Raw genomic sequence first — 26,188 nt, forward strand, 5'->3', positions numbered from 1 at the left:
ACAAGCTGGTTTATGTTTGCCAGCACCACAAGCACCTGTGCACTTTGTGCTACGGGAATTTTTAAATACCGATTGTTCAGGATGTATGGTCCATGAAAATGAAACCTCAAAGCTACATATTCTCATCCCGAGGTAAAAATAAAACCCACGCTCTTGACTGAAGGCCATTGACTGCACTTGCAGGGAATGCCACGGGCTCTGCAGCGTCCCTGCAGAACCCCAGCACCGATGACAAAACCATAACAAACCTGCACGCCCATGGATTTTAAGCAGTAAATCCAAAACCCGGGGACTACAAAGCGAGCTGGATCCCACAGCTCCGAGCACAACCTCTCACTTCTTGAAACTGGCTGTAAACAGGGGAAGGGAGGGGCCAGACGCCTGCCAAGCCAAGCAGAAACTTGTGAGTAACTTACAGAGGCAAAACAAGTGCAGCGCAGGCAGCGGCTCCCAGCGCGGTGCCGGGCGCCGGCCGGGCCAGCACCATGATCCCCGGCACAGCCGTGCCGGGGCCTGGCGGCCGCCTCGGTACCTCGGGAGGGCGGCTGGGGGCAGCGGCACACGGGAATTGAAGGTGAGAGGCTGCGGAGCGCGGCGGGGCCGCGGCAGCGGCGGGCGGGACGCGCGGTGCCGCTGCCGGGGCGGGCGGGGGCTGCGCGTCCAGAGCGACCCCGGGCTGAGAAGCGGAGGATCCGGGCAGCGCTGGGGCCGCCGCAGCCGGGGCACCGTAAACAAGAGGCTGCTGCAGCCTGCGCTTATGCAACAGAGGCGACCTGCGGCTGCAGAGCCGCCGGTGGCCGCGCAGGGAAGGAAGGGGTCAGCGCGGATCGAGCGAGCGCTGCCGCACGCTGCGCTCCGAGGAGCGACCCGGACACGGCAGCGCTGCCCGGGCAGTGACAAAAGGCACGGCCGGGTGCGAAATGCCGAGCGGGGCCTGCGCCGCACGGCACAGCAAACAGGGTCAGTGCCCTCGCTGGTAAGTGAGCACTGAACACGGGGCTTTTCGGCTTCAGCGGTAGAAATACCTCACCTGAACTTAAAGGTCGTCAAGAAGATTTTTCCGAGAAAATATTTGGGGTTTTATTTTTGCTCGTTTCGGAGGTAAATACTACCCTTTTCCTAAGATTACAATGAATCGCCTGCCGTTTCTATTGTTAAAACAGAATTATCGCGTTCAACCGCAGAGGACGTAAAGAAAAAATAAGGGTAATGACTAAAAGCGCTTTCGAAACCAGACATCCCCTGCTCTGTAAAATACAAAAGCCTGGTAGCAGGCTGTTGATCTTCTGAGACAATATACAGGCAAGTTATTCAGTGGCTGATGTAATTCAGTCTGGAGTAATCAAAGCTACATGCTTAAGGATAAACCTACATAATGGAATAACGTGATTGTACCCATGCCTGCGCTTAGTCACCTTTGCACTCGCCAGAATGCATATATTTGCAATATCTAGTTCCAGTCTGCTGCTTTGCTTGAATCGAGTCATAACAGTTCAATGAGATGTAGTTTTCGTTCCCTTCAACTGGGAAAAAAACAGCTTTTTTTTACTTGCTTAAAAACCTAAAGCAACAGATGCTTCCTGAAAACGAACGGGGTTGTTTTCGGTGCTCGAAAATAGAATGAGGATGGAAAGACAACATAAAGATATGATACAGTCCACTCACACACAACAGTATAGCAGAAGAACTGATGTGAGAAAATGAACTGAAAAAGTCAAATTTTCCCACAAAGGTGAAAACAACTTTTGAAAACAATAGAACTTCTGATGCTGCCAAAGAAGCCACTTCTCAGGAAATCCAACAAGGGACACTGGAATAAAAATCTGCTTGCCCAGCTAAAATTACTGTATTTTTAGCCTGATTTCTGCCTCAGCTTATGTTATTTAGAAGAAAAACGCACACAAAACAACTTCAGTGGGAAATAAAACACGACCGTTGACGCAGTTTTGGGACAAACTTTGTACTGTGGCTGAAGAGTCAAAGGATTAGCACCAGGGAGATGCAGTCACGTACCCGTGCGCTCACAGACCCCACACAGTATAATTTAGCCATCTGGTTCATGGAGTACAGCATGTTGTCTAGTAGCATTCATTTTCGTTGCACAATGTTTATTGTGGATTGATTAAATCTTTCTTTCCTCTGGAAAGAATCCAGGTACGCGTACTTATACTTTGCTATAGGTGCTGACAGAGAAGCACACAAAACCACAGGAGTGTGTGACAGGCAGAGTACGTGACATGGGAAATCACCTGCTGCACCAGCTCTGCACTGTCCCTGGAATGGGCTGCCATGAATAACAGCTATGATTTTAAGGCTGTGCTTGTTTTGAGTTCTACTTCAGAGATTATTTCTTGTTTCTGCATTTTGGAAAGTGACTTAACACGATTGCTTTGAAGTTCACTTGGTTTCAGTAAAAATGCTATCTACTGACGATGAACCAAAGATGGCTGGACCACAACTGCTGATAGCAGCATACTTTTTAAAGAATTCGAGCTATTTTGAAAGGAAATGATAGCTGATTCTTGCCTTTTTGGAAAGTCAGGCTGCCCTGATATTAGGTTCCCTGGACTACAGAGGTCCATTGTTTTTTTTAAACTAAATGGTTATAAGGTTGGAAGTCTGAATACAAACTGACCTATTTAAAAAAAAACAAAACCAAAATCAACGCCCCCTCATTTCCCAGTATCCTCTAGTCTTTGTTAATTTTATCAGTGATCCAGTACTCATCCACCATACTGCCTTGGATATGCCTCCTAAGAAACTTCTTTTTTTAAGGTAAAGCTTACTTAAGATACTAGGAGATCTCTACTTCCCATCATACTGTGAAGATTTATGCTTCAGTTTATGTCCTTCTGCTCGTCAGTAGTTACCCTTATATGTTTTAAGCTATATACAAGGTATTGTTTGACAATTTTCAAAAAATTGCATTAGTATTCATATACACATCAGTACTTACTGATAGTTTACCGTTTACTTCTGTTGAGTGTCCTATATCAACTAAATTACCACTAATTTAATTTAAATCAAAACTACAGAACATGTATTAATGAAATTTTGAATGACAGTTTACTTTCTTCTAGACTATCAATGTCAGTTATGTGATGTATATAATCTTAAAGTTCAAAATGTTTTCTTCACAGTAATTTGCATTTCATTTACGATGTAATATTTTAGCAACACTTTCACTATTTCTCTCTCTACAGAAAAGCTGGTAACCAGCAAAGAAGACACAAAAGCTAAAATCACTATGTGGAGCTGTGAAGCCTTAATCAACAGTACCGAGAACAGTGAGGACCAGCGTCTCTGCCATGACTTCGACCTTGTGCTTTCCATCTTTTCCCTTCTCTACCTCATTATATGTTTCCCAATTGGCCTTTGTTACAATGGCCTGCTGGTCCTAGTTAACCTCTACAACAAAGCTACTATGACTATGCCAGATGTTTACTTTGTCAACATTGCCATTGCCGGTCTCATCATCAACACTCTGGCACCAATGTACCTGCTGGGTCTTGCCAATACAAAATGGGCCATCTGGAATTCCAACAATGAAGTTTATATTACCTTCCTTATTTTATTCAACGTCTCATCATTAGTTACCATGTACTCTACCACGCTTCTCAGTCTGGACTACTACATCGAACGTGCCCTGCCCAGGACTTACATGTCCAGTGTGTACAACACCAAACACGTCTGCGGGTTCATTTGGGGCGGTGCCATGCTCACAAGCTTTTCATCGCTCCTGTTCTACGTCTGCAACCACGTGTCCACCAAAATAATTGAGTGTTCCAAGATGCAGAACCAGGAAGCAGCAGATGCCATCATGGTGTTTATCGGGTACGTTGTACCCGCCATCGCTGTTCTCTACGCACTGACGCTCATCCTGCGGATACGCAAGGAGGCCACGCCACTGGATCAGGACACTGGGCGCCTGGATCCGTCAGTGCACAGGCTTCTGATTGCCACAGTCTGCACACAGTTCACCCTATGGACACCCTATTATGTCATTCTCTTAGTAAGCACATTTACTAACCTACGAGGAAAAATTCCAGATGTAAATTCCATTCAAATATTACACTTCGCCACGATTTTGTCAAAATTCCTGGCTTTCTCCAGCAGCTTTGTCATGCCTCTGCTCTACAGATACATTAACAAGAACTTTCCAAACAAATTACGACGTTTGCTTAAAAAGATACACTGTGGGAACCAAGGGTGTTCTCACGAGCGCACAGTTGTACAGCAGGTCATGACATAGGTGTGACGCAATCCCTGGTGCTCTGTGACTGCGGCACTGGGTGCTCAGTGCTGGGACTGTGACGCTGCTGTGTTGGCACTCAGAGATGTTTGAGAGTCCCAGCCGAGAGGCTGGAAGGAGCTTCCACTGCAGTTGAATGCAACAGTCTTAATTTTCCAGTAGTTGTTTGCTGAAGTGGTGTGAGGCTCTGGCCTACGTGCTGCATTACCTGTGACAGTGGATACCTTCAGTGCACTGAACTGGTGACAAAGGATAAACTCTTTTTTTCATTGCTCTGATCTTCCTGTCTGAAGAAATCACTAAGCAGTTTCTTGAAGTCTTGACTGAAGACACAGCACCTTGTATCTTGTATAGAAAAAGGTATTACCTTGTTTTCTATACAAAGAAGTGATAGTGCTATCCTTGATGAAGTAGCTAGCATTTTTCAATGAAGATTATATAGATGATCTTTACTGAAGATCATATTATCCAATTATACATGTCCAAATAGTAAATGTTAATTATAAATTAAATTATTTAATTTCTTTCTCCATCACTGAATCCCCTCTAAAAGAAGCCTAATTTACTTTTTTCAGAAATTATTTTCTCACACAAACTAATTTGTTTTAACATTTACGGTGAAATTATTTTTCTTTTAGTTACAACAAATAACACAAGTGTGTTTTAATTTTCCAGTGCTTTGTTTGTATCCTAAAACATTTCAGGAATTCAGAAATATTTATTAACTAATTCTGACGGAACTTGGAGATGTTTGTTCCACATACTAAAATGAAGGACACAGTGGTTTACAAAGTTAAATCAGAATTTAACTAGTAATGATTGTCTGGCTAAGTGTTATGGTCCACATATGTTCATGTAACAAGAGAAATTATCTTAAAAAATAAATATGTTTATGATTAACATTTTGTATTTTCAAGGGATATGTTTGCAACAAATAAATTAAACGCTCTTTAATCTATGACATCAGTGGAGGTTTGGAAACCATATAAAATTCCTCAATATAGGAATCCCAGTCAGCAACAGCTCTTTGTCAACCTCTCAAAAAAGCCTTCCATTGGGATTCTTGGATACACAGTAAAGTCTACTTTCACAGGAGGGATGAAGAAATCCAATCCAGATCACCAAATTTTAGTGATTATATGAAATACGTGAAAAACACAGACATGCTGCAGAAAGCACATAAAAAGTTACAACAAACTACAAAGCACTGACCCAAAACCTACGTGTTCTTATGCTGCTGTTGCATTAATGACAAGAGGGGGGGTATAAGTGAAGTTGATAATTTCCCACTGGTGTGGGGCCACAAGACATTTTTATCACTTGATACATGCTACAGCATAATTTTCTTGCTTAACCTGTCACAAGACAACTCAAATTCCACATGACATAATTAAAAAATGTGACTTTTCAAGCTTCTGGTATAGAAAAAAACATGGAGCAAGATGAGAACTGAACCTTTCCCATTGCTCAGAGCACAATCTTTTCTGGTAACTGCTTCTAGTGTGTCAGCAGAGATGCATACTAAACTTCTATGTGAAAAGCAAGTGAGGAACAGACCTTTCAGATCTTTACCCATCAAGCAATTTCTTCCCATAGTCACCATTGCTTATCCTCTTTACATACAAGCATCTCTAAGATATCAACATCCTGGTGGAAGACCTTCCATTAATCTTTACTCTTTTTTAAGAGCTTTTCATATTTCATTGAATATTTTTAACTCCTAAAATCTACAGAGTAAATCTATTTCTGTGGTGGTTCCAGTTTTAGCCTGTTGATGAAAACCACGTTAAGCACTGAAGCTGTTCCTTATCACTGTGTCCAACTCTCACATGCATTTACAGTGCCTCTATGCTGACAGACATGATACTTGCTGCTTTCCTGGTTTTGCCCACCTTGAGAGATATTCTATGAATTTCTACACATCTTGAACATTCAAGCTCACTTACACACAGAAGTGCTTAAGAACAAAATCCTTACAGCTCTCAAGCAAACAGGCTCCTCCTTCCCATCTGAGGAAAATTAGGTTTCTTAACGCACCACATTAAATCTCTCACGTAAAAATCTGTTAAAGAAATTCTGTGCCATTATGCATGAGGAGTTCCAGCAGGGAGGAACTGGCTTATCTGGTGTGGATAGAGGCTTTCAGAACTGGGACACTGCCAGAACAGTGTAGCTGAGCAGGCAACTTTAAGTGCAATTTCAACTTCCATGTTGCTTCCTGACTTCCATTTCCTCCTTCTCTTAAGACATCTTATTTTGTGTCTCTGAAAGAACTGTTGCCTTTATTTCTGTTCCTTTCTCTCCTTGTTAAATTCTCAGTTTCAGATGATGGCTCTTATATAACTCACCATTTATTCACTTCTCTGCGCAATTTAACTTTCATTTCTCTCCCACCCCTGCTTGTCTTGCACACCTGGTACCATTCAGTGCTCGTGTTTACTTCATCACACTGACTTCTTTACGATGATCCAAATCTTACTCAGTGATTCCACGTTACAAAGAAATTTATTAGTTAAATGGAAGCTGCTATTTAAGATATGTAGAAAGACAAATTTTTATGGAATTTACCTGTGGGGTATCCGATCTGATTGTTTCCTAATCTTTTTTACTGCAACAGAGCTACGGATGTTTGTCTGTGTCCTTTATAAACACTAAATGCGATGGCAATCGTAGATACAACAACTTGGATAATTTAATGAACAAGACTGCTATCCACTCAACCTCTTTGAAAAGTTAATTTGATGTATTAGTTGCCTCAAAGAAAGTGTGCCGTGGATCTGCCTGGCTGCTGTTCTCCTAAGGAAATTCTGAACTTAATTGCAGCATCCTCATCTGGTAGATCTTAAAAAGCTGTATCCTAAAAAGAGAGGGCTTTGCAGTATTTATACAGTAGAGAAGCAAGTTCAGTAAAACACTTAAGGAAATACAAGGTATCATAAATTAGGAAGAGCTTTTATGGACAAAGGTTTAATACACAAAGTTCTCAAGAATGGGGCCTTTCCATTTCAAATATCTGAACGTTTCTGGTGACTGTAAATAGGGACTTATCTATTACACATTTAAATAGATATGAATAAAATACTGTATATATGCAAGATAAAAATCAGCCTGCTGATGTAAAAAGAATCTGCAAAGAGTTTATTAAATTATTCTAAAAGTGTATCCTTTAAATGTAAACCTCTGAACAGGAAGGTGTACTGTATGCTTCTGTATGTATATAATGTGTACTAGAAAATAAGCACTAGTTAAGTGCCATATTAACAGTGTTATTTTCTCATAAAATTAAACTTAATATTTGAATTGATCTATGGCTTACAGCCCTCTTGCTGAACTGCTAATTAAGTCAAATCAATGAACTAACAAAAATGTCATGCTCTGCTTCTATGTGAGTTATTAACACACCTAGCTCAAGACAGGTCCTGGTTGACCAACTTAGTAGAGGTCCTAGTTTCAAAAGTTTACATTTCAGAATCAAATTTTGCTGGTCTCTGGAGATTTAATTTCAGTTAATAAAAGAAGGTGATCAGCCACTAGAAAATTCCTGGTTCTACTACAATGAAGAGTTGTGGACTCCAATACCATGTCAAAATACTACAGAAATGGACTTTCTGGGAAGCTTCATGAAGGAAGTATTGACTCATAATACATTCTCAATAAAAAGTGTTCAAGTGTACATGGTCAATAAAATGTGTGATTATTTTCTTTTTTGCTTTCTTGATAAAAAGCTGTTGTAAACAAAGTTAAACTCATATGGCTTCACTGAATCAAAACATAACAAAATGCACGACTTGCATGTCAAATTTCCAAGCCTTAATTAGACATTATTAAAATCTTATTATTCATCAGCATGAAGTTGGCTGAGAATGAAAGCTAAAAGGCACATACCTCGCCATTTTCAGCATAAAGAATCCTGCAATTAATGAGGCAGAATAACAGTGCACCTGGAGATCAATGCAGACATTGGCCACATCCTGACAACTTCCTTTCCTTTGTGCTGCCACAATCAGCTTCCTGCAGAAATTCTCTTGGTTCTCAGAACAACATAATAAAATAATCCACACCTCTGGCCTCCCAAAGGAAACACAGCTCTTAAGAACCTAGGATACCTTATAACACGTTCTTTACAGTAACCACTGCACAGAACCAAAAGATTACTCCCCATGGATCAATTCATTTACCCTTACGTATATGAAAGTATTTTCTTGGCTATACTTTCAAAATTATTCATTTGTTCCCTTCCGGTGTTCTGTGAAGTGTAGGAAGACAGCAAGTAAAAGCAAACTGTATTTAAAATGAGTATTGGTAAACTCTTTAGGAAAACCCTCAGTCCAAGGCACTTTTAACTCCCAGACAGAAATAAATGAAAATGGCAGTTCTCAGAGTGGAAGTTGCAATATTACACCATTTAAGCAAAGCCTAGTATCTGACAGGATGCCCTCACTTCCACACAGTGCTTTAAAGGGTGTTTTCTTTAATACGAGAGCCAGCATCTCCAAACAAGTACAGAGCAGTGATTTTCTGATCCTTCATTCCACAGAGCTTTTGGATACAACCAACAAAAAGGCTGTTTCTCAGCTGGATTAGTAAAACCCCACATATACAACACAGAATGAAGGATCTTCACTGAGAACAGAGTTAGTTAACAAGCAGCAAGTGCACAAGCCCACAGGTTTCTGAAGAGTGAAAAACTACATAAATGCAAGTAAAAAGGGTTGATCAGGTTGAACAAAGTCAAGATGTTTACACTAGTACAAGCCAGGCTGACATGGCACCTGAATCACCCATTATCACAGAAGTCAACCACATTCTGGAGCACTCAAAGAAAATACTCAACTACTGTCTAATAGGAGAATAGGCCCCAAGGTTGTGAAGAAAATACCACACTGCTACCACAAACCTCAGAAGGAAGTAACACCTTCTTTTTTCCTTGTTTAAAATGAAGATTCAATTACATTTTTGTTCTGTGGGTATATGTGCATCGGTAATGCCCCATTTATCACTGCCTAATAAAAATGAAAGTAGTGCAGTGTCTAGGCTGGAGACCTTGTGAGCTTCACTGCAGGAGCCCAGGACCGGTAGGACCCAAGAAAAGCAGAACCTGCCCAAGTGTCACTCTCAGTTCCACTGTTCACTGAGGATTCAGAGAGGAATTGATTCTTGCCTAAGCTTCTGCAGCTGTGAAGTGCTCAATGCACTGATGAATGCTAAACATCTGCTCCTAAATTAATTTATGTGGTCTGTTAATAAGCAAAATCTTGTGTATTTATTGAGTATCTTGTGCAATACTTTTGCCAAGTGAAAGCAATCTAATGGTACAAACGCAGCTGTGCAGACTGCCATGGCAACAAATCTGAAGTGTGAAATGGTTCCTCTGTTGAATTCCTTAAGTTTTCCATTATATATCAAAACACTTTGACATATGCTGACTACATTCTTTTTCCATCAGGAGAGCAGAGGATCTATTATCTCCTTTGTCATCCCACTTTCTTCCCACCAAGTCTTTCCCCTACCTTGAAATTCCATGTGATTTCGTTATATTCCCTTCCTTCTAAAGAACTGGCACTTTTAATTACATGCACAAGAATTGTCAAAAATATTCACAGTCTGCAGCAGGCAGAATTCCCGTATTATTACAAATCATGGCAATAAAAAGATTTTAAAACACAGGATTCTCATCAGAGTATTTGTGAATTAAGTATAAAAATATACTTTAAAAACCCCTTTCTATCCAAAGTTCCTTAAAACAAGATTTATAAGCAGAAGTGAATCTATTTTATCCAGTTTAAAAAGTACTTGCATGCTTTTTCCCCTTTTCTTAAATACACTATCCCAGAGGTGCTGCTGTTGGCACTGATGGACTCAGCCTTGGCCAGTGACAGGTCCACCTTGGGCTCTGCTGGAATTGGATCTGTTGGACACACAGAAGTTTCTGGCAGCTTCTCACAGAACCCTCCCTGCCTCTGCTATCCAAACCCTGCCATGCAACCTCAGTACAATTACTGACTACAAAGTGAACTGAAAAGCCTAATTTAAGCCCCCCAAAATTTGAAAAAGTAAGCTAAAATTTATCTTGAAATCGGTAGAATTTCTGCACTGTTTCTTATCGCCAAAACCTCTAAAAGATCATTTTGAAATGAATTCTGGTATTTGTTCATCAAAGCTGTTTTAGAAACTCCATCTGGTGGTCACTGGCAGAATGCTCTTGCAGTTCTCAAAAGCAGTAAGCAGTATAATTAGTTAGATTTAAATTACACTTTAGGGGGAAAAAAAAAGAAATTCAGTCCCAGTTTCTGGTTAAACACAAATTTGTGCAGCTGGTCCTGCCTGCAGGCAGTGAGGGGATTGCTACAAGTACTTAGAGGAAACAAAATTAACCTCAACTTGGACAACCAACTGCGGCTGTGAGGTGGGTAAGAGACAATTCCATAGCAAGAAACAAATCTCAACAATGGTTAATTTTGCTTTTAAACCTAATAGAAGGATATTTAACCAGGCTACTATGTCTGACTATTCAGAAAGAAGAAATATTTATTAAAAAGCACATGTTTCTTGTATTGTTTCATGAAACATCTGTTATTAGCCATTGTGGTTGACAAGATGCTCAAAGACCAAAGCAAGTGCCATTCCCGTTCAGCTCCAGAGTATTGTAATTCTTTCTAATTAAGTATGGTTTCACTAGTTCACAATGAAATAGATTTCTTAATTAAGAGAAAAGTCTGAAATTTTTCAGGTCCAGCTTGTGTGCAATTAAGTAATCATTTTAGCACCAGCAGTGCTATGCAGAGACCAATTCTCTTATTAAAACTTGCTGTTAGAAAAAGCTTTTTTCCATCTTTTAGCAGAATATTATTTTGAAATACAGGCAATTTCTGAGCTCTTGCAGCTGAGTTACATGGATGATTTACCTGTATTGAGGAATTTATTTTGTGATTGATAGAAACATTACTGTATAGTAATAATAATAAAATACTGTTTATAAAACAACTTAGATTACAAACAGTGCTCAGATAAGCCAATAATAAAACAACTAATAGTGAACCACAGGCAAGGAACCCTGAGATTTGAAGGCAGCAATCACACAGCACCGAGCATGGCTGCTCTAAGGAAAAAAAAGGAAGAAATGTTGATTTAGAACCAGCCCCTGAGGTGCAGGTAATCATTAATAACCAGTGCTTATGGATAAACATTGCCAGCCTGGGCTTCTTAACCCCATCCAAGCAGAGAGAGTAAAACTGTCAAATGTTACAATTTCACTGCTCCATGTACCTTATAAATAAGTATAAGCAACTGAATTCCACTTTAACAACCACACTCTAAAAACCCCTACTTAAAGCAAACATGCAGGGAATATAATACAATAAAGCCACGTGAGGTTTTTGTTCTAAAATGAATCCATAAACAAAATTCCTTCAACTTTCTTCCAACTAGCGATTTTTGGTTCTCTGTGCAACTTCCCTCATGTTTTGGGGTTTGGGGTTTTTGGAAGAGGGGTGTCCTTTTTAATGTCAAAGCCCTAATGTTCTACAATGTTTTAATCAAGGATACAAATTTGCTTGCTGTCAAGTAAGACTAAACATATATAGAATTAAAAGCAAGACCTTTCACAAGAAAAATTTTACAGTGTGACTGGCAACTGTGCATCAATGTAACAAAAGCCCTAGAACAGATACTTCTCTCAAAAATTAGAGGGATTTTTTCCCCCAGGAATTTTGAGGTATTGCATTAATATAAGTGGCTTTAATGCCTTAAAATGCCACAAAGAAAAGCTCCCAATATTTAAGCTCAGCCGAATAGAGTCAAAGCAATCTTTGACTAACACAGTGGCTTATATCCCACACTCAAGTTATTTTCTTCTTACATGACAACAGTAGAGGAAAAATTAAGGTGGAAATACATGGCAGTTGATGAAAAACATCTTCGAAACAAAACTGCACAATTCAAAATTCCAGTAACAAAGCAACTGCTTTTCATCATAATATACCTGGGTATAGGCAATAACAGTCATTTAATATCCAAAACAATCCTATCATTCTACACAGGGATGGTTTTCTTAATAACATTACATCCAAAAGGCAAGAAAAGATAAGTTAACTGAGAGCAGAAGACAACAGTGTGATCTGAAAATAAACTTTGGGCTCCTCATGCAGGATTAGCTCCCTAACAATAATCACTACCCCTAGAATCCAGTCCAGTCCTTCGACTAACAGAAGGCTGCTGCAGCCTCTGGTCTCCAGGATCCTTGACCACCCTGTGCTGTTTGATGCAGCACCAAGCAAACACGAGCTCTAATGCTCAGCTGAGCATTGCAGCTCTGCTGAACAACTGATCAGGACGGGTCAGAAGGAAGATGAGCAAGACAAGATCACCATCTCCATAATACTTTACAAGACGGATCTGCCTGAAGCCAGAGAATAAAAAGACTGAAATCTCCAGGGCTGCAGCATCTCACAAGCCAGACTGACAGTGTTAGACAAGATGGAGAAGTTTCTCTCATCTGGCACACAGGGATATGAGAGAAAGAGCCTTCACTTCAAATTAAACCTCCTGTCAGGGATGTGTGCTCTACTAAACACATCAGTAATATGGGTCAATTAAGAGAAATTATTGGTGTTGGCAAAAGAAAAAAAAAAAGTCATTCACATCTGCTTTTTTGATAGGAACATCTGTCACTTAGTACTGGAGATACTTATTTTGCCATATGAACAGTTGTGTTCAAAAATAAACCCCAGTTTTGCCCACCACAGCACACTATAGGTGGTTAGTGGCTGTATGTTATCAGCCAATCCCTAAATATTGCCACAGCACTTCACAATTATTTCACTTCTGTAACTTCACCTTTCCTGCCTCCATCCTATCTAGAACACCATCACACATCAACCTTCTCCACTGACAGCAAACAAATTAATACATGCTAAGAAATTTCACCCAAAAAATCATAAATCCATAAAACACTAATAAAAATAATTATGACATTATGAATCCTCCCAAATACAATCACTTAACCATTTTCTGGAGCTTTATGAAACCTTTACACAACTGAGCACTATTCTCATGACTTGTACCCTGTGATCATTTAAGCAAATTAAACAAACTGATTTATTGTTTTTTCTAAGGCAAGATGCAGCTGGTCACACAACAGCAATATTTTGCTTTTATTTTACTAACACATTAACTGTGACAGTAACAACACAGCAAGCTGCTGCCCAAACTCCACCTGGGAGCTTTTAACATACCTCAACAATTCTTTTGTTTCTATAGATGAGGCAGAATTGCAGCTATCGGGATGGGAATCAGCAAAGTCCAAACAGAACAAAGAATACAGAGTTGGGAAACTTTTATTTTTTAACTTCTATTTCTCCTCTGGCTTTCAATTTATTCCATCACCTTGGAAGAATGAATTTCTCTATAGCGAAGTTTCTCCACCTGTACAATGTGATGCTTTCTGATGTGTGTCTCTCTCAAGCTGTGTACAATTCTGAAATTGTGTTGTGTTACTTGCAGCTGATTCCAAGTAGGAAACATGTTCTTGCTCCCTAAATACTAATGAATAATGAAGTTTAATACAGGTTTCAGACAAAGTATGAACTAACGCCTGTAAAGGTGAATGCATTTTAAAGATGGGCGCTTTCTCTTGGATTACTTTTTCTTTTTAAAGATGGGAGGGGTAAGAAATAGCTTCTCTCTTTTTACTTTTCCGATTCTATTTATACAATTGTCTCATTAGCAGATAAGTTCCCTTGGAGCTCTGCTTACCCAGCCCATGCATTGTCAAAGCTGAGGTTACTGAGTTACAGGAAATGTGGCCTCAGCACTGCTGTGTCAGGGCTTATCTATCTGCACGGGAGTTACTCCTTGATCACCCACTGCTCATTAACTCAGAGTCACTGAAACCTTGGTAAAGAGCGGTTTGAAAATTCCTTCAATTGGCGCGGTCATTGATTTGCCTCTCTTTTACTAATAAACACCAAGGGCACAGACAGATAACCTTGTGTACACCCACCCAAGGCAAATTCAAAAAGATATAAACCCCCAGCAGTTGGTTGCTGGCCCTCAGCCAAGAAATAATTTTAGTTTCACCCTCCCATCCCCAGCAGGGCCCAGGGTTATCAATAACAGACCTATTCAAAGCACTCCAGTGGAAAGTACAGCAACAAAACCATGTTGCAACTGTTCAGCATTGCCTCGAGTCCACACGTGATCCATTTTGGAAGCTAAAAAGTTAAGTTGATGACCAAAACCTCCCTGAATTTTTTTCTGTAATTTCTAAAACAATCATTTCACTATGCCTACATAGTTTTTGCTGTGCTCTCTGCACAGCCCTCAGTCCTAGAAAGAATAAGGTAACACTTGAAATTTGCATCTTTACTGAAAAACCAACAGAAAAATAAAAGCATCACCTGATTTGCATGTAACGACAATGTGTATTTTTTCTTTACCATTCTTGACTATAAGAATTTAACATTAACAGAATCAGCCTGGACTAAGGTGCAGCTCCCAGGGAAATGCTATATATGAAACACCTGCACTACACTGCCACTTCGCCCAAGGTTTTCTGTCACAGTTTGAAGGAACTACTGTAAATAAAAGGGAAATAATAAAAAAACCTACCCAGTCCAACAAACTGCTACATATGATGATCAAAACCAAAGGCTCTGTGTGAATTATTCTGAATAAAGCTCATTGGAAATCACATTTCACAAAGCCCCTGAACTACTGAAGAACTGCTCTGGAGGACAGTTACTTTGCAAAGAATGTGAACCTTCAACCTGAAATGTTTCTGAGCTACTGCTGCAACCCAAAACCCTCCATCCAATCTACCTCTAACCTCAAGCAAGTATTTGGAGCAGTAGCGCTAACCTTCAGATGAAAATGTAGACCAACTGCGAAAATACCTTCTCCAGGTAATCCACAACTGGTTTTGAAATTTAGACTCATACACATTTGTCTGATTTCACTTCTTTGAAATATTTTGGCAGTTTCCATGTGGTTTTCAGTGATCTTTGTTAAAGTACAAGTGGGAAGCCATGAAAACAGAGTGCTGATAATACTGGTCACAAACTATCCTCTCAACCCACAAACGCCACTGCAGGTTACTGGAAGATTACATCAGAAATGCCCTACCCCATGAGCTGGTGTAAGAAAACATGATGCTGATACATCCCAGACAGACGGGCTGGGCTAAAAAAAACCCATGAGCCAACCCTTTCCTGCTTATTTATATCTAAGGTTTTAAGAACACTATTCAACATAGTCACTGACTGATGCTGAGCCAGACCCAAAACATCCTTCATACTCAAAGTCTTGTCTTTTAACACCTCATGGTCATTGCAGAGCATCTGGAAAAATAATTCACTGCTTGTATACAATAACAGGAATATTCCAAGAGCCAGGACCCTTGGAAGATAGAAATACACCTATTTTTAAGCAGGGATCTTAATGGTTTGACATGCCCTGCTTTGTGTTGAGCTTTTGTTGTATTAAGCAAAGGGCGTGGCGTGGTATTTATTCCACAGGCTTTTCCTTTTCTAGACCTCTAGCACTTCCAACAGCGCACTGGGAAAAAATGCAGTTGCAAAGGCTGGCCAGTGAGCGTAGGATTACTTCATGAACAGGAAAAAAAAAAATCCACTGGATGGCCTCATATACTTAGAAATGGCAGGGACAAACACTACTTTTCTGTTCCAAAATATCTCGTTGCAGAGGAGAATCTGAACTTTAAAGTCACATGATGGAGAAACCATAGGTTTGCTAAACATGCAACGTGTATGGTTTGAATGACTTCAGCCAAGTTCCTGTTTCTCTTACAGAACTGCATGTTTTTATTCAGCAAGCGCCTGGATTTTTCGCCGTGATGTACAGCAGCTGAAGGAGTTATTGTAATATACACACTCTGCTTTCTACAGAGACAGAAAGGGCTATAAGCTCCAAACAATAATTGTATTTCATCTGACATTTCTCAGTGAAAGGCTCAGCCTGTTGCTTCTGTGGAACAATTCCTTGAAAAGGTAAGTGCTTTATATTACTTTGAATATGCAATGTCTTATTTAAGAGGCTCAAATAATGAAGTTAAGGTTGTAATTAAAAGTTCTTAGTTTTCCCTTTTTTAGCAACATTTGAGCTACACAAAGTAAAATACCGTATCTGGGAAAGGTTCTCAGAAAGCAGAAATGTGTAATGAAGCTGAAACTTGTGATAAGGCTGGGCATTAAGTAGAGAAAATGTGAAGACTGTTTTCCAGTAAGTACTTCACTCCCACTGAACCAGCGGGAGGTGGATGATGAAATACTGTTCAGTGGTGTGGACAAACAACTCCAACCATTGCCTAAAACCAGTCTTTTAAAGGATGCACGTTGTCAAATAATCTTAACTCCACTACAGGCATTGCATAGGACAGGAAATGTGTCAGTGCTCCAGTTCGGGGATTATGTTTAAGTTACTGTTAGTTCCTTCATATGCTAGAAAAGTAAAAACAAAAGCTTTCGGTTTCTCAGGAACTGCTTTTTTCACAAGTTAAAGGTGGGATTTCTTAAGTCTTTACTACTTCAAAAACTTGCCCAAGAGTAGGACTTGAGCTCTTACAAGAAAGATGAATACAGTATTTCACATTTTATTCTCATACACTGCAAGCTGTCCCATCTTTTAACTTGGCAGCCGTAGTGTGAGCAGAAAGGACATCTTCTCCCTCCACACCACGTGTTCTCTCAAGCTGATGCAGGACATCCCCACCAAGAGCAGAGTCGCACAAGCAATGTTATGTGTATTGCCTTATGACTGGATGAAAGAATATTTTCCTTCTAAAGGCTGCTGACAGAATGCAGGAAGACAGCTCCTACCAAACCTTTTACAGAGGAAGAGTTCTGGTTGCCAGGGAGAAAATTCCCTGGTTTAGGAGCTCTTCCTTCTAGACTTCAAATAAACACAAGTCTCCTTGAAAGCAAGCCCCCCTTTTGCAAAAGTTAAACATCAAAGTGGGGATGGGGAACCCAGACCCAGTGGAATCTTAGGGACGAGGTTCCCCTCAGCACTGAAAGTCCTTTCACAACTTGCTATTTTTAAACTGCTTTCTGAACACTGTGCTCACTGTGTTGGAAGTGAAGGGGAAGGTATTCACTGTGCTTCAGAACGTGAAAATCTAACGTATGTTTGCTTTAACTGCTAAATTACAGGGAGGAAACAGGGATAGAAAGAGGAAAAAAAATCCAAGAAAAAAGTGAGGCCACACAGAGTTAAGGAAGGATTTGTGATGTGACTGATGGCAAATTAAAGTAAGGGGGACCTGAGATATAAAGGGACAAAACACAGGAGCATGACAACACAAAGATAAACCAAGTAGCATATTGCAAATTTCCCTCAGTAACTAATCATAAAACAAACAGTAATAGACCTGGCTTCTGCCACAGTTACTATGACTAAATGGAAATGAAGTCAGTTTTTGTCACAGTGAAAAAAATAATTCAGGTCTTGAGGTGTTTGCACTGCAAGCTGACAGATTCCACTGAAAGAGTAGAGGACTTGTCTGCTGTCGTCACCCCCTCCACCCACACCACAGCAGAGCATAAACATTACGTGCATTTTGGAAAAAAAAACCAAAAAACCAGAAAAACCCAGAATGCCCCTGCAATAAATCCAAGAACCAGACAAGAACTGAGGGAACACCAGATCTTCTCACAGCAGAGGAAAATTACATAATAAATTCCCTACATTTTTTTTAAGATGGAAGCTACAAGTATTTTGAAAAAACAGATGTGGCCAGTGGTATGAATATTCTGAAATAAAACATCATGTGAGGAATAAACCACCTTCTGCTGCTCCCATGGAACATATATTTTTATTTTAAATTAAATCAAATTAGTACTACCAGAAGTCTGTAAAAATTTGCAAACATTAATACTACTACAGCAGAAGTTGTGAGCTCCTTCATCCCACTGTTATTCTAAGCATGAACTTGATGCTTTGGGAACGTTTTAAAAGCGGAAAGAGAATTTCTAAGAGCTGATTTACATGACAGATGAGCACCTTGCAGTCACAGGAATCTCTAAAGCTACTTGTTGTGATGTATATAAATGTGCAGAGAGGTTGTGCCATGTGGGACTATTCCCAATCCATTAGCTGCAGGGGCTGCAAGGGAGTCAGGCTGCTCTGGCAGGGCTCAATTTATAACCCCAGTTTGAAAACCAATGCAGCCACTACATGTGGTGATGAGCAATGCATCTTGGAAAGTGCCACATATCCTCAAATTTCACTGAAAGCACTATGAAGAGACAAAATATTAAAAAGAAAAAAAAAACCCCACAGACTGTCAGAAATATACAGGTAGGGTGACCCTTTTAGAGAGAATGCACATGTGTTTCAGCTTGTAGGAAGAACTGGGCACATCTGATTGTACCCCCTGCACTCGAACCTTTCCTACCACCATCTGAGCTCCAAATTGCCATTTGCTCCTTTTAATAGTGAGACACCAGAAACAAATATGAAAAGAGGAACTGACATTATCACTGTGATTCTTTTAAGCTTCTAGAATAATTTAAGGGGGAAAGTTAATAACTACAGCATTGACTTTAATCTTATTTGTCAAACTAAAAATATTTTAGAATTGGCTACAAACTGCTAGGAGGTATTTGTTCTTCTGTAATAAGCACTTTATTAAATTCAAACAAGAATTATACTCACACTGACTAGCCACAGCCAAGCTGCAAGCAACTCGCTCTTTTTGTAAAATTTTGTTTGTGTGGGAATCCTAAGGTAATTCCCTTTAAAACTGCACACCTAAAATGTTTTCCTTAGCTCAGAATTCTAATACTTACACTGATTATAATTATAAATATATAGCTGCACTATTATTTCCCTGAAGTGAGCATGTTAATTCTAGGCTAAAGAGATTCCTTTTGTTTAATTTAATCCTTTCCTCAGATGAGGTAATTTAAAAAACATACACTTAGGTGAGGATAATAATATTTAGATGGAGAGGAAGCATCAATGTTAATTATTTAACAATAATGTTCATGTCTGTGGTTACAACTGAAACTGTTTCAGGCATCCATCTTGACACCAAATGAGAGCAAAACACATCCTTAACCTCTGTTTAACACTGTGCTGGTTATGAATAACACACCACAATGTGCAAGCTGGTGGGTACAGAAAGAGAAACCAAGATCATGCACTTGCTTGTACAGTAAGCTGCAGCTACTGGAATATGCTGCATTAAGACTTACTTTGTCTTAAATGCCCAAAGAGTATTTAAATAAAATTAAAAACACATTGCTATGGACATAATTGAACCCAGTATCAGTACCAAGGCCAGGTCCTGAGCAAATTCAAATTTATTCAAGTTTTGGCATCTTTTTTCCCTGTAATTTGATATAAGGCCATATGATTTCCTGTGAAACCCCAAACTACATCCTTTGTTTCCTTTGCAATGATGCTACCAGAAAAGTTAACTGTTGCTAAATTATTCTGAGATTCTATGCAAGCACAGTGAGCACAGTTAGTTGGCCCATAAAAGTTGCTGAGAAGATAATGGAGATGTTCACAGAACCAGAACTGAATTCTTTCATTCAGCCCTGCAAAAGGCCTGACAGAATTTGCAGGTAACACTGCAGGCTCTGGTAGAATAACTCTAAATGTAAATATTTCCTAACCTTGATGCTAACATTGTGTGGGATGATAACAGACTCTCAGATGCTCAAGTGGGCACAATTCTTCCCCAGATTAAGCTTCAAATCTCTCTCCTAACAAAAGATCAAAATTTGACTTATGGTTTCCTTCATCCTTGAGACTCCTCCCAAGTATTTAAGAAGAAATGAATTGTAGACATCAGAAGTTTCACACACAAGAATTGCTCATATTTAATAAACTATTTTTAAGCTTCAAAATTTTATTGACTCTTAACTTGCTTCAGAGACTTCTGCCTGTCTTGCCCATCAGTTCTTTCCTACATAGTGCACCCCCAGCTCAGAGCCTGGAACAGAGCCTGACCAGCCAACCTTTCCCTCCTGCAAGACCACCTGTAACACAAAACATCTTCCCTGGCTGCATCAGTCCTTCCTGGAAGGGAATCTCTCAGAAAATAACCTTTTCTACAAAGGGAGAAACTCTGTCTTTAAAAAGGGACAAAGAACACTGCCGAATCAAAACATAACTCCACGCTTTTCTATAAATGAAATTATAATTATATAAGATTATAGACACATTTAATCAAAGCCACTTTGATAAGTCAAGTTTTCTAATTAAAACCAGTATTAGAATTCCAATTTTGAGGCGAGATTAGAAATATCAGAAATGTGAAGTAGTGTCAGAGGTAACAACCATAAATTAACTGTCAAACAGTATTAAGACACTGACTTATCTATAATGAGCACTGCTTAAAAACATTAATGCATCTCTATGAATTTTTGCCTGTTTAACATTACTTTCATTTCAAGAGTTAACATCACTAGAATCCCCTTATGGAAAAGGCATTATGTACAAGTAAGTATGTAGCTTCTTGCCACTGTGACTTATAGAAACTCCTGTAAGGAGAACTCCACGGTCCTGTCTTTGCCTGCTTGTTCAGACCAGTTTTAGGTAAAACAGAACAAAGTAAAAACACCAAAGTCTAACACAAAATTAGAATCTTTGTGAATAGATTTTTTTTTTTCCCTAGAAAAAGCTCTACACTGTAAAAACGCCTATTTTAACTTTTTCCAGTGCCGAGGAACATTTTTAATTAGACATTTCAAATTAATTAGGAATAGTGGGTTTATTATCTCATGTTTAAATATATTTACTCTTCCCAACTAAAAAAGGTATGGTATTCTCTGCATCAATCAGTACAAGATGAACAGAAATTTCCTCTTAGAAATTGAGCTAATTATGCTTTTAGGTGGTCTGGAAAATGTATATATCCATATCCATTACAGTTTTTCACAAGTACATATTATGTTCTCATAAAAGCTTTTTGGCTTAAAAGACAGGAGCCTCCAAGCATTTATACAGTAACAAAATCATTATATCAACATATCACAGAGTCATTACAGCTAACAGCCTATCCATATTACTCTCAAAATTCCCTATTTCCAGGAATTTATAATGCAGCTGTAATAAATGGTCCTTGCTAAAACTGTATCAACAAGTCCATAATGCACCAGTAATCATTTTCTCAAATTTGAGCATGCAGGAAAGCTTTTTTTTTTTTTTTTGGCCATTTTATGCAACAGCTACATCTAAGAAATGACAGCATTATTAATGTATAAAGATGTTTTAGTATAAAAGCAGTTTGTTCATAACAGTTCTTAAACACTCTCATTAATTTTATACGGGCTCCTCAGTACAGACTGCAGTTATGAAAGGCTTTTTTTCAGAACAGAAAGGAAGCAAAACTAAAACAAAGAAAGGAATGTGGCTCGTGCCTCATATTGTGATTATCTCTGCATTTTCCTCAGTATGTGGTGTGAGACTGCAGCTGGGTTCAAATGATACCAAATTCCCACCCTTGCGACAGGACAGTGGAGCTTTTTGTGGCTGGAGCTGCTGCCCACACACTGGATTGCCCTGCAAACTGCCTTGGCCTTTTTTTGTGAGATGGGGAGGAAAAGCAGCTCCACCTAAACAGAGCCAGCTCCTTTGTCACCCACTGAACAGCCAATATTCCATATATTCCACAAGCAACATGAGTGTGCTGGATCCTGGCTGTCCACAAAGCTGAGCTGCATCGTGAGGAAAAGGGGGGAGCGGTAAGAGCAGAAACCACATCTAAAATAAAAAGGATTTCTCTGGCTTAAAATAATTGCAAGCTAACTTGGGTAATAACACAGGAGTGTAAAATCCACCAACAAATTACTGCATTTATTCTGAACAAATGGTTCATACGCCTGACTGCACATAATATATTCAATGCAAAAATAGGCATTAAAACTGTACTTTAAAACTTGTTTCACCTTCTTTTCCAGTTCAGTTTCAAACACCGTTGAACAGGAAATAAGCACAGTGCAGAAAGAAGGATGACTTCTCACAACATGACATGGATCAGCTACCCAAGCAAGAGCCAGCCTTTCACTTCCTCAGAAGAAATCGAAGCCGTCATAGCTTCTCAAAACATCATATCCAGACTCATGCACTGTTACATTGCCTTTTTTGTACCCACAGGATTAATAGCTGGCATATGTATTTTGATCATTTTCATAAGGAATCATTTACAGAACAAAAGAGAAAGCTTGGACTTACTTCTCCTACACTTCACCATCAGCAATATCATAATGATTTTTCTGTCCTTTACTGTCATCACTAGACCTGACTATTTAACAGCAACCCACCTTGCCTGTAGCGTGCTGTCATTTTTTTTCAACTTTGGTTATTTCAATTCTCACTATGTTTTCATTTTGACACTTCTCACACTATTACTGGAGAGATTTCCACCACGGACTGCTCTCTGCAAAGCCACCCAAAAACCCATCTTGTGTTTTGGGCTTGTACTTGCATGCACCTTCTGTTTGTCCCTGACGGAGGCACTGCTGGTGGGCACTGACAATTATCAGCTGGAAGCACACTGCCAGTTGGATCCATTATTTGCATGGCCTGAATACGAGATTGTTAAATTCACCTTTGGGTTTGGAATCCCAACATTACTCCAGATCCTCTGTTTTACTGTTCTGTGGGCTAAGGAAGCACCTGCTGGAGCTCCAGCCTTGCAGCAGCACATTCGCACTTACCCTGCCGTGTACGTGATCGGCGTGACAATTTTTATTTGCCGCCTGTTTTATAACGTCATGATTCTCTTCAGGACAACACTGAAACTACAGAGGAGCATTGGAACTACAAAGAACGAGCTTGTGATGAACATTGCAGAAATAGTGCTGTTCTGTGAGAGCTGTGCTAGTTTGGTAGTTATACTTTGCTTTCATAAACCGTGCAAGGATGAAGTACTTAAAGTCATACAGAAGTGCCGAAGGAAAACCCACGCCAGCAATCACCTTGAAATACCAGAAACAGCCACGACCCATCAAAGTGGGTCTCAGTAATACTTGCTCTTCTAAACAACTGTCAATCCACTTTGCTTTTCAGCTTGTGGGTTTGGTTTGGTTTTTAACTTCTTCAAAAAAAGGGCAATTGTTCCTTCTTTAGAACCCAAACTTGGCCTATCTTACAGCTAGCAGTACTGGAAGAAAAATGATGGTCAGTTCTAGTACTTACAGTGATCTGTGAGAAAACTTCCAAGGTCTGAGGCTGTTTGGGTTTTTTTTTCATATATACATATATATTTAAATAATCTATTTTTCTTCAAGCATTGCTTCAAATTCAGGTAGAAAGATAAGTACTGTTGCCATAGAACTGTGCTTCTCCAATAATACCAATAACCTAGCAGAGCTGCAAAATGTGGCAGAAAGAAACTTTGAACAAAGGTCAAAATCTGCACCCAGAGCATTTTCTCATGTGTGCTTCCTCCTTTGACTTCTTACCCTTTAAACTACTTATTTCCATAACACTGGTATATAACTCGTATATATAATTCCAGTGGCAGAAGCAGTGAATTTTTTGTCTGAATTCCTGTGCCAAAAAAACAGAAAAAAATCAAATTAATGGAAATACGGGTCCATAAAGGAAAGCTTTGGGTCCTTTGTAAAGAACTGAACTGGAAAGATCAACAGGATGGCTAATTAAAACTTTGTGCAAGAATGAAAGCCTTTTGTTAACGCACTCTCAGCTTCCACTTTGCATTTAGACTTACACCAATTATTGATTTAAGCCATTCCTGATGAGTTCATTCAGAGGTATGAAGTCATTGGAAGAGTCGCATTCAGTAATACACTAACTGAAAAACAGAGAAAAGCCAGTCCAGAACAGTAGAACTGAGGTGTATTTTTAAGAAGGCAAACAAAACCCAAGCCTCACTTCCTAACTGGAATCAAGGCTCTGCTGGAGACAAGATAGAAGCATTGTACATTTAGATGACAGTTGAAGGGTAAATGGTGCAAAAAGAGGAAAAAAAATCAGAATTAGAATAAAACAGCTGTGGTGCGGGAGTTTGAATGAAGCCCTGCAGGATCAGTAGCTGATGCAGGCTGAGATGTAGGTGCAAAGCTGTAAATGCTTGCTTTGAGCACATTGTTACTGCCACCAAATCTGGCCAGGAGCCACCTTAGGCATTTGGCTTCAGCTTCATCTTCTCCTCTTACAAAGGTGGAGCGAACGGAAACAGGAAAAGCACAAAATTGTACTAAAACTTGGATAATGATGTAGACTTAGATGGCAAAGTTATAAAAATACAGTGCTGTAATGAGGAAGTAACTTGAAGAGCTCTGAGAAAAGCTATTTTGATGCTTGAAACACTGCTTTTGTATGAAACCCAGGTGCTAAAGGAACTGAGCGGGGTTTTTTGCAGTTATATTCTTTGAATGATCTTCCTGATGGGGTGCAGATTTGTGTGGGGAGCTGGTGTAAATCAGCATGGGCTGCCTAAGAGAGAAAAGCAGGAAATGATTGATCAAGATGAACATCCTCCACAAGACAACAGCCAAGAGCAGAAATGGGAGAATAATAATCTAGAATATAGATCAAATATCAAGAGATATGGATCTAGCCTTGGACATCCAAATCCTGAAACATATGGACTATGACTGTATCACATGCAAATAAAGGGCAACATATAATCCCACTAGGACTGTAAGGACCAACATTTCCACAAGATGTAAAAATCAGCTGCTAAGATGTCTGCATTACATTGTGTCAGCCTGTTCCCCCATTCAATTTTGTTCTGCTGCCAGCACGAACAGATGGATCAGTAAAGAATTCTACATCTAAACAGATCATTATAGAACGTAGTCAGAAAGGAAGTACGTAGATAAGAATCACCTCTTTGAACACAAGAGATTTCATACTTGTGAAAGGAATTCTCAGGTGGCATCAGAGGTTTTGTTTTGCACCTGAGAAGAGAGATTAAACAGCACAGACCAAAGACCAGCAGAAAGAAGTCTGAAGAGATGAGTTGTAAGAGCTGTACATCAGTGAAAAAGCTGACAGACTGAGTGAAAGAATATGTCAGAAGATGCAAACTGTTTATATCAGCTCAGAAAGTCAGAGTTTCAGCTGCACTGTGGATAAGGAAGATATTTTGTAGCATGGGAATTATGTGGGAATGATTCTACTTTATTTACAGCTTCCATACATTTTATATTTAAGGATGAAAGAATAAATATTGTGTTGTTTCTGAGAGTCCTGAGTTACTTTGGAAGGTGCCTAAAAGAAAATTGAGTCAGTAAAAGTTGGCTGGGATTTGGAAAGTGGTCTGATGGTGAGTGAGTGCCAGCAACACACCCGTGAGGAGCCACAAGGTTGAGCAGGTCACGAAGGTGCTTCATGATACTGTCAGCAGGGTACACAGCCAGAGCAGAACCATACCCAAGTGTCACAGACAACAAATCCTGTAGGGACCTAAAGCCAGATGTAGGATCTGAGAGTGAGTACACCTAGTCAGAATGAACAAGTGTGTGAGCCTGGGAGCACCCCTGGGTAAAGCTCCCGGCTGCCATCTGTGAGATGTGAGTACATGTACTCTGATCAACTCCCTGTCCACGTGGAGAAAACCTGATTTTTTTCTGGCTGGCTGGTTATATTGCCACGAAGAAATCTCTCTATACAGTAAAAAGACTTTGCAACTGAATACGGGAAAACAAAGGTAAACGGAAGAGAAGAGGTTGAAAAATGCAAAACAGTAACTCAAATAGTTGGAAGTATAAATTTTAGCAATACAGAAATGTTTTCATAGAATTATTCTTGATCAAGTCAGAGCTTACATTAAAGTTTAGGACAATGAACATATGGTCATGGAGAAAATCTACTTGCATCCAGCTAGAAAATGACAGCAAACACCCCTGTGCAACAGGGAAGGAACACAAGCAGTTTCCCAAAATCCTTCTAATACAGTCTGATATGAGGGAGAAAAGAGCAGCTTTAGCTAAGATT

At 39.6% G+C, this 26,188-nt stretch overlaps 3 protein-coding genes across 7 annotated transcripts in view; 2 read left to right on the forward strand and 1 right to left on the reverse strand.

Moving 5' to 3' along the window:
- The window catches only part of GPR146 (G protein-coupled receptor 146), a 46,341-nt gene extending 41,189 nt beyond the window's left edge, over positions 1-5,152 (forward strand). For 2 of the 3 annotated variants that reach the window (XM_040078860.2, XM_040078862.1), the window contains one exon: positions 3,204-5,152. In XM_040078860.2, coding sequence (XP_039934794.1) covers positions 3,248-4,252 — 1,005 coding nt within the window. In that variant the 5' untranslated portion in view covers positions 3,204-3,247 and the 3' untranslated portion in view covers positions 4,253-5,152. Of the gene's footprint in view, positions 1-424; positions 575-3,203 lie in introns of those variants that run through there. The other variant, XM_040078861.1, reaches the window with a different exon arrangement.
- The window catches only part of C15H7orf50 (chromosome 15 C7orf50 homolog), a 122,117-nt gene that overhangs the window by 73,798 nt on the left and 22,131 nt on the right, over positions 1-26,188 (reverse strand). Inside the window, exon 1 of one of the 3 annotated variants that reach the window (XM_040078865.2) lies at positions 249-329. The exons of the other annotated variants lie outside the window; for them this stretch is intronic. Coding sequence (XP_039934799.1) covers positions 249-260 — 12 coding nt within the window. The 5' untranslated portion in view covers positions 261-329. Of the gene's footprint in view, positions 1-248; positions 330-26,188 lie in introns of those variants that run through there. 3 annotated transcript variants of the gene reach the window in all.
- On the forward strand, positions 15,970-23,389 carry LOC120759521 (uncharacterized). The gene is made up of 2 exons (XM_040078859.2): positions 15,970-16,257; positions 22,180-23,389. Exon 2 carries the CDS (start codon positions 22,231-22,233, stop codon positions 23,245-23,247), a length of 1,017 nt encoding a protein of 338 aa, XP_039934793.1. The 5' UTR covers positions 15,970-16,257; positions 22,180-22,230; the 3' UTR covers positions 23,248-23,389.

This window comes from Hirundo rustica, chromosome 15 (assembly GCF_015227805.2).
Source record: "Hirundo rustica isolate bHirRus1 chromosome 15, bHirRus1.pri.v3, whole genome shotgun sequence".
Taxonomy (NCBI): domain Eukaryota; kingdom Metazoa; phylum Chordata; class Aves; order Passeriformes; family Hirundinidae; genus Hirundo; species Hirundo rustica.